This window comes from Epinephelus moara, chromosome 15, assembly GCF_006386435.1.
Source record: "Epinephelus moara isolate mb chromosome 15, YSFRI_EMoa_1.0, whole genome shotgun sequence".
NCBI lineage: Eukaryota > Metazoa > Chordata > Actinopteri > Perciformes > Serranidae > Epinephelus > Epinephelus moara.
This window is the reverse complement of record NC_065520.1, coordinates 7196056-7209350: the sequence shown is the minus strand read 5'-3', so window position 1 is coordinate 7209350 and position 13295 is coordinate 7196056. Positions and strand designations below refer to the sequence as shown.

The 13295-nt window shown below is 42.1% G+C and overlaps 1 protein-coding gene across 2 annotated transcripts in view; it reads left to right on the top strand.

The window, feature by feature from the left end:
• Positions 1-7506, top strand: part of hecw2b (HECT, C2 and WW domain containing E3 ubiquitin protein ligase 2b) — a 37940-nt gene extending 30434 nt beyond the window's left edge. For both annotated transcript variants that reach the window (XM_050063170.1, XM_050063169.1), the window contains exons 15-31: positions 33-157; positions 854-1039; positions 1791-1943; positions 2044-2146; positions 2239-2335; positions 2452-2535; positions 2808-2917; positions 3211-3331; positions 3411-3524; positions 3680-3832; positions 3928-4026; positions 4237-4366; positions 4545-4691; positions 4804-4918; positions 5478-5563; positions 5758-5870; positions 6071-7506. In XM_050063170.1, the coding sequence (XP_049919127.1) occupies positions 33-157; positions 854-1039; positions 1791-1943; positions 2044-2146; positions 2239-2335; positions 2452-2535; positions 2808-2917; positions 3211-3331; positions 3411-3524; positions 3680-3832; positions 3928-4026; positions 4237-4366; positions 4545-4691; positions 4804-4918; positions 5478-5563; positions 5758-5870; positions 6071-6182 (2048 nt within the window). In that variant the 3' untranslated portion in view covers positions 6183-7506. The remainder of the gene's footprint in view (positions 1-32; positions 158-853; positions 1040-1790; positions 1944-2043; positions 2147-2238; positions 2336-2451; positions 2536-2807; positions 2918-3210; positions 3332-3410; positions 3525-3679; positions 3833-3927; positions 4027-4236; positions 4367-4544; positions 4692-4803; positions 4919-5477; positions 5564-5757; positions 5871-6070) is intronic.
• Positions 7507-13295: the final 5789 nt, after the last annotated feature.

Below are 13295 nucleotides of genomic sequence, written 5' to 3'. Positions count from 1 at the left end.
TTTGTTTGACTCTGTGTGTGTGTCTGTTTCAGAGTTCCGTCGGGACAACAGTGTATCTCAGTCCAGCTCCAGGTCTCGTCTCACCCTCCTGCTTCAGTCCCCCAGCGCAAAGTTCCTCACCAGCCCCGACTTCTTCACTGTGCTGCATTCCAACCCTGTACGGACAACCGTTTTTTTTTTTTTCTCATCTCTCTCTTCTTTCTTTCAACCAATCCATCTCTCTTTCCCCCAACTTACTCTCATAGGTTGCCCTCTGCTGTTTATTTTAGGAAATTGCAAGACCTTTCCCTCTTCTCAGTTCTTACTTTGTAGATCCTCGATTCCTTGCCTTGCTTCCTCCCCTCGCGTTTTAGTTCCTCGCACCTGAGATGCAAGTGGAGGAGGCAGGGAAATGACACAAGGAGAGAGGAGTCGAAGCAACAAGCATGTAACAAAATGAGACATCCATGCTTTTGGAGGTGTCATTACAAAGTGAGGTCAACTAAATATAACGTGTCATGCCTCTTAAATGTGTCACAATTCCCAAAAAGACTTCTGTAAAGGATACACCTGTGCCTCCTCACTCATAGATCCTCCAGTAAGCCTCCTCTCTGAAAGATGCATTTTGGGAATTGAGACATCCGTCAACATGGTGCACTGTGATAAATTTCCAGGTCACAGGCAGAAGGATGGAGGAGAGAGGAGATGGGGAGGCACAAAGAGAAATGAGAGGAGCCACCCCCATATTGAGAACCGTGTCCATACAACTCACTCTGAATTTGAGCCCCATTAACAAAACTTAAAATCTTTCTCTGGTGCATGTGGTTCCTCCTCCCTTACTATAATTTATCTCCTGTTTCTTTTGTGTGTCTAGAGTGCCTATCGTATGTTCACCACCAACACGTGTCTGAAGCATATGATCAGTAAGGTTCGTCGGGATGCTCACCACTTTGAGCGCTACCAGCACAACAGGGATCTGGTGGCCTTCCTCAACATGTTCGCCAACAAACAGCTGGAGCTGCCCAGAGGCTGGGAGATGAAGCACGACCACACCGGCAAGGTGGGGACCACGCCCATATAAAGTCTCACATATTATTAACTCAAGTTTTGGATTTGGAAACAGTAGAGTGTAGTATTTTAAATTCAGTTCAGAGGTTGTAGTGTTGTGCAGATACATGCAGATGCAGCCACCTTGAGTCTCCCTCCCCTGCCGAAGGCCTTTTGGCTGCCAGCCAACTACCAGTCAGTTTCCAGCCACTGGGAGTATCCTCCTGTCTCCTGACAGGGTGTGTTCAGGTTCTACTTTGAAAACGACCATTCATTTAATTGCATGAAGTCACCATGAGATGGTGCTTTCTTCACAAGAGCACATAATTTAATTTTAATTTGATAATTTAATTTAATACATTTTTAAATGCTAAAATCAATCAATAAATAAAAGACTAAATGAAGCTGAACATAAAAGTACATATTTTAATGCATAATTTAATATTAAAAAATACATAAATGCTGGTAATTCATTGCAAAATTAATATCTTTACCTCTACATTTCTTATTTTCTGCGTTTATGTATAATGTCATTTATTGTGCTTTACAGTAAGGTTACTCCCACCTCCCTCATTAACAGAGAGACAGAAAATCAGAAATAAAAAAAGTAGAAACTCAGAAATACATGCAGATTTTAAAATTCATAAATAAATTAAATTAACATAATTCAAGGTATACTATGAATATTCCATTCAATCTTATTTGCACAGAAATAAAACTGTACTGTCACACGTGACAGTCTTCTCTTGTGTGTACATATGCAGCCTTTCTTCGTGGACCATAACTGCCGTGCGACGACCTTCATCGACCCCCGGCTGCCTCTCCAGAGCACTCGGCCCCCGAGCCTCCTGGCTCACCGCCAACACCTGACTCGCCAACGCAGCCACAGTGCTGGGGAGGTCAGTCCACGGCGACTGGTAAGACAGAGAAAAGCACAGGTGTTTTAGAGGTGTGGCAAACAGCAGACTGAGGCTGGTGAAACTATAAAAATATAACCTCCGTTCCCTCTCTCTGTAGGTGGGTGAAGACCCTCGTCATGCCGGTCCACCCGTCCTGCCGCGGCCTTCCAGCACCTTCACCTCTGCCAGCAGGGGGCAGTGCCAAGACGTTGTGCCAGTGGGTCAGTACAAACACACACACACACTCACACACACAGAACTCTCCAGAAATGATCCAAAGTGACTTACATGAGTGTGTCTGCTTTTCCTCCAGCTTACAACGATAAGATTGTGGCGTTTCTTCGACAACCAAACATCTTTGAGATTTTGCAGGAGAGACAGCCTGACCTCAGCAGGAACCATTCACTCAGGTACACACACACACACACACACACACACATAATTACACACACTATCTCCACCCAAGATATAGGGTTATACAGATACCAGATACCAGCATCTGTCTGTAATGTTGCTATGACAACAGGGAGAAGGTGCAGCTGATACGCACAGACGGAGGGTCAGGATTGGCCAGGTTGTCAGGTGACGCTGACCTTGTCATGCTGCTAAGGTGAGACCTGTTTCTTTCCTTCCTTCTTTTTTCCCTGTCCTCAACCTTCCTTTCCTTCTTGCCAACCTTTCTGTTTTTTCCGTCATCTACTTCCCTTCTTACTTGTACCTCTACCTCCCCTCCACGTCTTATTGTGTTAGCAATGAATCACTTTGCCTCTTTACTTCCTTGCTTCCTCCCTAATTTATTTCTTTCCTTTCTCTCTTGCTTTCAACTTAAGTCACTCTATTGAATTAATTCAATGTCTTCCTGTCTTTCTCTCCTCTCTGCAGTCTGTTTGAAGATGAAGTAATGTCCTACGTGCCTCCTCACGCCTTACTTCACCCCAGCTACTGCCAGTCACCGCGGGGATCACCTGTCTCCTCCCCACAGAACTCGCCTGGTAAGAGACACAGAGACATTTCTTTTACTTGCATTAAGGCCATCATACAACGCACAGTGTGTCAGGTAAAAGCTGCATTTTGTCATCACTACCCATAGGTGCATGTCTACATTTGTCAAGTAGTCACATCTGTAAATAATTTAACTAAAAAAACAACCAGGAAGGGAGCGTACAAACAAAAACCCACAGTGCTGATTATAAACTAACCACTGGAATGCACAGACCTGTGCTGATTGCTGACATATGTCAGCGCAGTAAAGGAGTACAACCTCTCCCTTTCTCTTTGCCTGTAGGTACTCAGAGAGCAAATGCCAGAGCTCCAGCACCCTACAAAAGAGACTTTGAGGCCAAACTGCGCAACTTCTACAGGAAACTGGAAACTAAAGGCTACGGACAAGGACCAGGGAAGCTAAAGTAGGTGGAATGGGTTCGTCTGAAGAGAGAGCTTTCTTCTCTGTTTCATTTTGCCCTCACACTCTTGTTTGTGTCGCAGGTTGATCATCCGTCGCGACCATCTGCTGGAAGATGCCTTCAACCAGATCATGTGCTATTCCCGTAAAGACCTGCAGCGCAGCAAGCTATACGTCAGCTTTGTTGGGGAGGAGGGGTGAGTATGTGGGAGGGGAGAAGAAGAAGCATGAAACCCATAACATATGTGCATATGTGTGCAACATACAGTAGTCATCCCTTTAACATTAGCCACTATTACAGTCATGTATTGTATGTAGGAAGGACTGATATCCGAATGTGTGTGTGTTGCAGGTTGGACTACAGCGGGCCTTCCAGAGAGTTCTTCTTCTTGGTTTCCAGGGAGCTCTTCAACCCTTATTATGGTCTGTTTGAGTACTCTGCCAACGACACCTACACCGTCCAGATAAGCCCCATGTCTGCCTTCGTAGACAATCACCATGAATGGTGAGGTTCACTGTACACGCACACACAAATACATACTAGAGACAATGAAGCTGAGATATGATCTTTAATATCCTGATTACTTTTATGTGTTGCAGGTTCCGGTTCAGTGGTCGCATTCTCGGTTTGGCTCTGATCCATCAGTACCTACTGGATGCCTTTTTCACCAGACCCTTCTACAAAGGCCTACTGCGCATGTACGTACTGTAATGAACACACAGATGTATGCACAAATACGTACTTTTTAAAAGTCATTTGACCTGTTTATAAACTTGGATATTGGAGCATTCTAGTGCACATTTGCTTATCTTTGTTAGCCAGCGTGTCCTAAATGTGACCTGGAATGTTACAGGTCTCACACACACACACAAACACACACTCATTCATTCTCATATCCCACCTTGTAGTCCCTGTGACCTGAGTGACCTGGAGTACCTGGATGAGGAGTTTCACCAGTCCCTTCAGTGGATGAAGGACAACGACATAGAGGACATGTTAGACCTCACCTTCACCGTCAACGAGGAAGTCTTTGGACAGGTTAGGCTCCATGTGTGTGTGTGTGTTTGTATTCACATTTATACACACGTGGCAAGACAGAGGGAGAAAGAGGACGGACTGAGATTGTAAAAAAAAGTCTTCTGTTTTGTTTTGTCTCAAGGAAAAAGTGATAAAAAGGATTAATGTATGTATTTATTTTTTGCCTGTGTTTCCATAGATAACAGAAAGGGAGCTCAAACCCGGCGGAGCCAACATCCCTGTGTCAGAGAAGAACAAAAAGGAATACATCGAGCGGATGGTGAAGTGGAGGATAGAGAGAGGAGTGGTGCAGCAGACTGACAGCCTGGTTAGAGGTTTCTACGAGGTATGGCTCAGCGTAACATAATATAATCACCTTTATGATAGTCTTTCACAAACTGTACTGTGGAAAATGTGACACTCAGTGGCTTGTATGATATGTTGTGTGTGTTTTCCAGGTAGTGGATGCCAGGTTAGTGTCAGTGTTTGATGCAAGGGAGCTGGAGCTGGTGATCGCCGGCACAGCTGAGATTGACTTATCAGACTGGAGGAACAACACCGAGTACAGAGGAGGTATGTTCTTCCTTTTTATTTTTATTTTAGTCTTAATTCATATGCATCCTCTCTTCTGGGACTCAACTGCGTTTTTACCCCCCATCTGTATTCTATACGTGTTTTTTTATGGGAATGTGGAACTTTCAGATGATGTTAAGCAGTGCCTATGGTTTGCATGTTCCACATTTCATTCTAAGTGTGTACTGCAGTGTGCGACTTGATCTCAATCCCTGAAAGTCTTGGTCTTGTCTCGGTCTCGATACACTGCATTCACCATGATCATTCAAGTTCAGTTTCTTTACTGTCATATGCACAACAGTTAGAGAGAAGCAGTCGCTGGCATTGAAAATATTAGCTGTCAGGCTCCCTCCAACAATGCTCATTTAAATATGTATCAGAAGGAAAAAACACACAAGTAAAAGAGTCGTGAGTCTTTTGGCCTGTGGTGTGAAGCCGTCCCTGAGCCTGGTGGTGCAGACGAGCTCGAGACACGGCAGCTGTCCTTGGTGCTGGCTTCTCAGCCTTCAGTCATCACGATCCATCGCCATAGTTACATGACATGATGTGTTATGTTTAGGTTACCATGACAACCATATTGTGATCCGGTGGTTCTGGGCAGCAGTGGAGAGGTTCAACAATGAACAGAGACTACGACTCCTGCAGGTAGGCGTGTGTGTGTGTATATGTGTGTGTGTGTGTGTGTGTGTGTGTGTGTGTGTGTGTGTGTGTGTGTGCGCGCGCGTGCGTGTGTGCGTGTGTGTGCGTGTATGTGAAATGTTTGAGGTAGGTTGACTTCTATCTTAGTCTTCTTATTCTTTCTTTCCTTCTCTGTCCCTCCTTCGCGTCTGCCTGTTCAGTTTGTGACCGGGACATCCAGTATTCCATACGAAGGCTTTGCTTCTCTGCGAGGCAGCAACGGACCTCGCAGGTTTTGTGTGGAGAAGTGGGGGAAGGTCACCGCGCTGCCCAGGTAAACACACTGAGCCCAACAGGGTTTTATTTAGGCCACATTTTAAACATTAATTCAAAAATGACCCAAATGTATTCTCAGTGGAATTTGATAGGAACATAATATTGTGTAGATAATTGCAATAAGGAACACATGTGCTGCTCACTCTACACCTACTGTTCAGACACTGTCTGATATCACGTCCTGTGGTTTCTCTCCAGAGCTCATACTTGTTTCAACCGGCTGGACCTGCCACCATACCCGTCCTTCTCAATGCTGTATGAGAAGATGCTGACGGCCGTGGAGGAGACCAGCACCTTTGGGCTGGAATGATCCTCGCCAACCCAAATCTCAGCTGACCTCTGTCTACCCCTCAAGGACTGCTGGTAGTAGTGACGAGAGGTAGCTATGATGGACAAAGGTTCAAAAAACTGGATTTAAAGTCCAAGTTATGGTTTATGTTTAATTTATACTGGGCTGAATTTTATATCAGAGGCTGATAAGACCTTTGATCCATGAAGCTGCACTCTGACCTTTTGAAATGCCCCATGTACAGAGGTAAACACTTTTTTTTTGTCGCACCTGCACGTATTTCACACCTACTTAGTAACACACGCTTTTACCTGTGTGATATGACGAATGAAAACCCACACTGCCTTTGGGACCAGAATCATAACTGCCGGGCTTTGACCATGTGGATACGGGATTGTTGTTGGTTTTTTTTTTTTTTTGTTTTGTTTTGTTTTGTTTTTTTGGTTACTTTCTCTTTGATACCAGAGGATTAGAGTATAAGGCGACACATCAAAGAAAAAGCAATCACTGCCTTCACCGCAAAAGCTGAGTGGACTCAGCGTCTTTATTCTGGTGTTGATGGACCTCAGATCATACGGCCTGTCCAGTGACACCCCCATTGTTGTACAGCGCCTCCCTGTGGCCTGTAGAAGTAACTGCACCCATGCAGGCATTTGTCAAAGCCTTTTGAGGACCGCCTGATGTAACTTTTGGTAAAGTTTATGGAATTTTCTTCTACAGCCAGTTTTGGAGTCCAGACAGAAGCTTTGCTATTGTTACAGTATTTTCATCTCAAAGAAGAACAAAAAAGTGATTTTCTAACGATGTGGCCGTGACATATTGTGATTTGAATGTAACTTAATGATGTAGATTGTGTGGGAAGTGATTATGCACCAGATCTCGATTAATTGGCAAAAAAATATTTGGTCCCCCCACTCACGTTATCAGTGTGTTGATGGTAAGTAATTAACATACAGTATGTAACCATATCCATTTACTTTGATTGTATTTGATTGATTTACTTTGACCCAGGTCTGTTTTTTAAAGTTTGCTAAAAGTCATCTACATTCAACAGGTGGAGATTGAAAGTAAACTGTTTATCCAAATGGATAAAGTAAATTGAATGTCCACCCACCAGTGGCGGATCTGGAAAACTTCTGGCAAAGGGGTGGCATGGGAGGGTGGTGCGTCCCCACATAAAAATACAAGCTACTTCTGCAAGTTAAGCTAAAAGTTTAACTATGACAAGACTAAATTATCAGTCACATAGGCCTAAAGGATAACTCAATATAATGATATAGCATGACTATAACACCATCTTATTTATTAGCAAACCCTCCATCAGTTAACCGTTAGTTAGCTCAAGTGCAAATGAAAAAATAAGAATACATTTACAGCAGAATAGACGTAGTTTCATCTATCTTTTGATTGTGATTCTTAGGTATTCAGTATTTGAGTTGTGTACTCAAATTATGACTAGGATAACTCATACGTTCTTACAATTAAATTTGTAGTCGTCCTTTTTCGCAAATCTTGTAACAGCAGTGGATACAGGAGTCGAGCTATCGCTATCACAAAAACAGAACAGAATAGAGGTTTTCCCAAGGCTCCATCATCCAGTTGGATCAGATCCATGTACTTTATGGCATTTAGCTATGCCATGTGTATCATGTCCTGGACACCGGAGAGGTTCCTTCAATTTTTGCGATACCAAACGTCTTTTTTTTTTTTTGTGGCAACTCTGCATGAGGGTTTTAGGTCACCAAACTAACGTGATTTTTTTTTCTTTTGCCAATACCATGGCAACATACGATAAAATATTAGGCTAATGCCTGTGCTGATTTAGCCAAAGTTAGAAGTTGAACTGCTCGCTATAAGTATCGAGATTTAATATCAGCACATGCAGAATTCAGGTATATGTGTATGTATAACGAGCATACTGTTCTGGTCACCAGAAATAAGAGAAAAAACAAGAAGAGGAGGAAAAATGACACCAGGGGGTGTAGGGGGGCATCAATAGGCTTCTTTGCTCGGGGTCCCCCCAGAGTCTAGGGTCAACACCGGTAACAATCTGCTCATCATGTCCCACAAGAATCATGTAATTTAGGCAGCTGTGTGAAGCCTGCAGCTACAGGTTGGCATGTAAGGGCATTAAGTTAAAACTGGAAACACGGTCTAGTGTAGGCTACATCCTGCATCAGGAGGCATTGGAAATGCATGAGTGTGGGCAGAGTGGGTGCAGGATGACTACTATCATTAGGAAACACTAGTTCCTTAAACACCTTAAATACAAAACATATCTAGGTGTTGGTATCTTTATACTTGTGTATTTATGAAAATCATCTTTTAAAATCATTTTAATATCATAATTTTTCCTTCAGCAAAGTGACAGTTGTTGACGAGCACTCTCAAAAGGTCAGGGTGTTTCTGTCGTCGGTACATTTCCAAGTGTCAGTGAATCAAAATAACTCAAGATGAGTCATCTCATAGGGTAGAACCACTGCTATGCAAGAGGCTGTATTTTATTTAAATCTTAGCTACACACCCCTGTAATCAAAAGTTCTGCAAAAAATTACACTTAACTAAAAAGTCATCAGAATATTTTGGATTATAATTATGGATTAAAGTGTGTGTACATCACTTTACAGTAGGTGAGGCTAATTTTAAATACTAATTCTAACTACTCCGGGTACTACTGGAGTGGCAACCCGATTGTCACAATGATTGTTGGCATTGCATGTTTCTGCAACTCACGGTTACGTGACTTTTTACATTATTATGTAATGAATACACTTTGAGTGGTTAGGTTTAGGCACACAAAAACACTTAATTGAGTTTGGACAGCTCAGGGACATCGAGGTGACTGAATATTACATGATTTTATAATTATGAACAATCTCCATCGTCAGGGTGGTAGCTGCTCCCCCCATGCCGCCCTCTAGATCCGCCCCTGCCACAACCACCTCGATCAGAACTGAAAAATGTCCCCTAGCTGCTACAGCTGGTGTCAAAAACACAATTTTGATTTTAAGATGCCGTTTAAAGTCCAGTTTATTATGCACTCATAGAAAACAGATCTTGATAAAGTCCTGGACCTACTGTTTTCTTTGTTTACACTTTTAAAGAATGTGCTCTTGTCCAGAATATGAAGTTATGAATATGAAGTTAACTCTTGGCTACATTTTCATGTGTGAATTTAGTTCAGTTCAAATGGGATCAAATAATTGTCATGATGAAAATAATAATATAGTTTCCCTCACTGAATGCACTGCCCTGTGTCCATCTCATCAGAATGTACCAAAGTTTTGAGCCTTACCGGGCTGCTTCACATCTAACCCCAACCCAGCCGACCACTCTTCTGTACAGTCCACCTCACTTTTGAATATGAATGTTTGTCAGCACTTCTCTCCTGAAATAAAATTTCGTCACTCTATACAAGCTCTTTCTACTTCTTCTTCTTTCTGTGTCACTTTGACTGTAATTGAACAGTGCAGGATAAAATGGAAATGAATATCTGTGTCCTGTCATTTCTCTGTTGGAGCGTAAAACAGATTCTGTCACATGTTGTATTTCCAATTCAAATGGTTATTTTGTTTCTGTTCTAGCACGACAGGATGTAATTTAAAACAGCCTGTGTGACATGGGATAATCCTCTTCAATCAAAGCTTTACTGTTGACTCCTCTGTACTCATTTTGTATGTGTCTGTGGTCACTTTGAGTTTCTGTGTTGTCATTTTTATTCTCATTCTCATTGTAGTCTGTGTCTTTTTATGATTCTTTTGCCCCTCTCTGTCATCATTGTGAGTCTCTTTGCAGCTGTTGTGCATCTCTTTGTAGTTGTTTTGTGTCTCTTTGTGGTCATTTTGAGTCTCCACCTGCTTGGTACCTGTTGATTTTTGAGTGGCATTTTTCAGGTCATAGTTCACTGTGAGATAGAAAAGCCATGACTGAATTTATTTATTTATTTTGGACATTTCTGCTTTATGTTTGATAGTCAGAGAGAAAGACAGGGATGGCAGAGGAGACAGAAGCGACAACATGTAGGAAAGGGCCTGGGCTGCAGTCAGGACTCAGAAAAAATTTATTCACTCGTCAAACCTCGGGGGACGATCTGCCTTGACGATCTGCCTTGTCTGCAAACAGGTGAATTAGGTGCTTAAGGAATTTAAATGCCATTTTTGTACCAATCTCAAGCCCTCTAACTTCCAGTTCAGCCCTCAGTCAAATGCTGGCTCCAGTGGTGTGGTGGTTTTTGATGAAGTGGGTGAACTACTAAGTCGAGAGGTAGGTTACCAAGGAGGACGTGGGTATAAACCTCTTTATATTCCAGTGGCTTTTTGGCTGATGGGTGGGTATACTGTAAACCTCAAGAAAAAGACGTGGGTATACCCCTATATACTTGCATATACCCTCAACTACACCACTGATTGGCTCCCTAATTGGCACTCAGTCATCAAAACTTTGAGAACGCCTGCTTTGGTATCTCTGGGTCAACATGTCTACGTGTTTTGAGGTAGACCTGATCGTCTGTGATCTAATGAACTCACTCATTTACAGTAACACATCCCAGGTAAGTGAAGCAAATGCTTTATAAAATACACATAAGCCTGAACTGCAGTTAAAAAAGTACCATCATTTTCTCATGGACTTGTAGTTGTAGTTTTCCTTGACAACCAGCAGGTGGAGCACTAACACAGATTTGGCCTCATCCTGGTCTTGGATTTGCTGCATTATGTGGGATGCTCTTCGAGAGATACAGTGCCAGAAAATTAGGGTTTAGGGTTTTAATATGGGGTCAGTTCAGCTGTCATATTGACACTGGCGTGTTATTACAGTTTGCAAACATTGGACTTCAATGAAAAAGATATTCATTGCATTATTAAGTTAGATTCTTGACGAAAGTCCAAATATGTTTACCAGAGCTGGGCTTGGTTTGATGTGTCCAAAAGTGTATTTTTCCTTTATACAACATGCTTTATATCACAGCTGATCAGATTAAATATATTAAGCCTTACAAATCAGGATAATAGTTTCCAACATTTTTGTTTTGGTCCAGCATCACTTGTGTTGCAGTCTATCCTGTGGATTAGTGGACAGTTATGTGATATTCCCTGGATGTAGTCCATGTGGTGTTTTTCTCCAGAAGCTGCAATCAACAGATCAATACATCAGCAGGATTAGTACTGACCCACTTCTCAATAGCCTGGTGAAATGAGACGCTCCAACAGGCATTCAGTCTACAAATCTGCCGCTCAGATCCATTTGCTCTTCATCATCACCTTCTTAGCACAGCACAGGTCCCCTCTTACAAATATCGTAACACTTTTTCATTGGTTTCACACATTTTTCACACCCTTATTACAAACAGTTTACACAGATCTCATTGAAAGACCCAAAACTTTATTGGATTAACTGTGTTAAACAAAATGAAAACACCATTTCACAGCTGATAGAAATTACTTGCACAGTTATGAATCTCTGATGTACCTGTGTGAAACTCCTTTGCACAGCTCTTTAAATCAGCAATCAGTCCTTTCTTTATTTTACATTTCATTGTGAACATAGAGACAATAATATGAGAGAACATGATGGAAGATCAGAGAATAAGGGACAACAGAGAGAAATATAATGCCAGGGGTTACTACAAACACATTCTGATACAGATAAATAAAAGATACACAATAAAATTGTACCAAAATAATTTAACACTATAATAGAATCATAAACTTGGAGCACAAATTTAGGGTTCTCACAACTGTTCTATTGCCTGAGGTATATAAAGTCCTGATATAGGATTCTGCTTCCTTTTTAAAGGTTTAGAAAGAGGCTTTGATTTTTAATACCTTATATTTATGAGTATAAAACTTGGCCAGCATTATGAAGAGATTACACAGAAAAACAGTCATACAGTACATCCTTTAGATACAAAAGTATCACAGATATAGTCCAATATTAAGCAACAGGCAGACTCTGAGTGTGTGTTCTCAAATCCAGAACAAATGGGAGACAGTCTATGGATGCATGTTACAGAAAGTGCTTATGGTGTCAATGTCCTTCTTGAACCTGACTAAAAATAACTTGACAGGGTAACAGCGATGAATGGGCTTAAAGGAAATCTCTTTAACTTTATAAACCAGTAGATATCTATTAGACTATATTTTTACCCACAAAGGCCCTGAACAAGCTTATTCCAGGTTGCTATGAGCCTACATATGGGACCGAGATTTTATTATATTATTAATACCATTTCTGAACTGTCAATAAATAAATATTTTCTTTTATAGCACACTTCCCTGTTGCTCAATACACAGATATGTTAAAGCGAATGAGAGAAACTGTGATGCACCACCTGGCGGAGTGACGCAAATCAAACGCACCCACTCGCTGCGTCAAAGCAGGTGCATGCTGGTCCCGCCTAAATACAAAATGCGGGTTGTGCGTGTGGCGGACTCGCGTGGACCCTCTAGCGGTGACCTTTACATTTGTTTTGGAACTTTTACCTTTAGTAAGATGCGTGAGACCTTTCTTTTGTTCGGGACAGTTTTTCCTGTCACAGCTGGGACTGTTTCAGCTGGGGACATTTTGAGTGTGAGGAGCGGGGCGGGACTGAGAGGCTGGGAGGACAGTTAGGCTACATTTGACACCGAAAATGAAGCAGCAAAGTTTAACCTGGAGCAAATTGGGGAGGTGCTACAGACTGGCAGAAGGACGTCCAGACATGTGAGTACAACAACAAACGTATTTATGGATGTATGCAAGACAGTGTTACAGTTCTATGACGCTAACTCGCTGTACAGAGGAGGTTGTCAGTGACGTAGTGTGCGTGTGATGCAGGACAGGTGTGTAAAACTGCGCAGCTGTAATTGTGCTTCAGTGTGTGTGTAAGTGGGCTGCAGCTGCTGTTGGGTTTATGTCTTTACATCTATGTTGGCTTTGTGATACTTTATATTGCTGTTAAGGTGGCAGGTTATCAGTGTGGGGAAGCTACTTTGAAGACACTGAATTTTTTTCTCCTGCAAAACACTAGAGGTAGCCTATAGCTACCTGAGACCCGAACTTTTGTTGGTTTGCATTTTTAATTTCTTCTTGCTGTTTGGGATCAGTCGGATAAATATAAGAAACTAAACATGGTCAACAATAATGAAGTCCCAATGT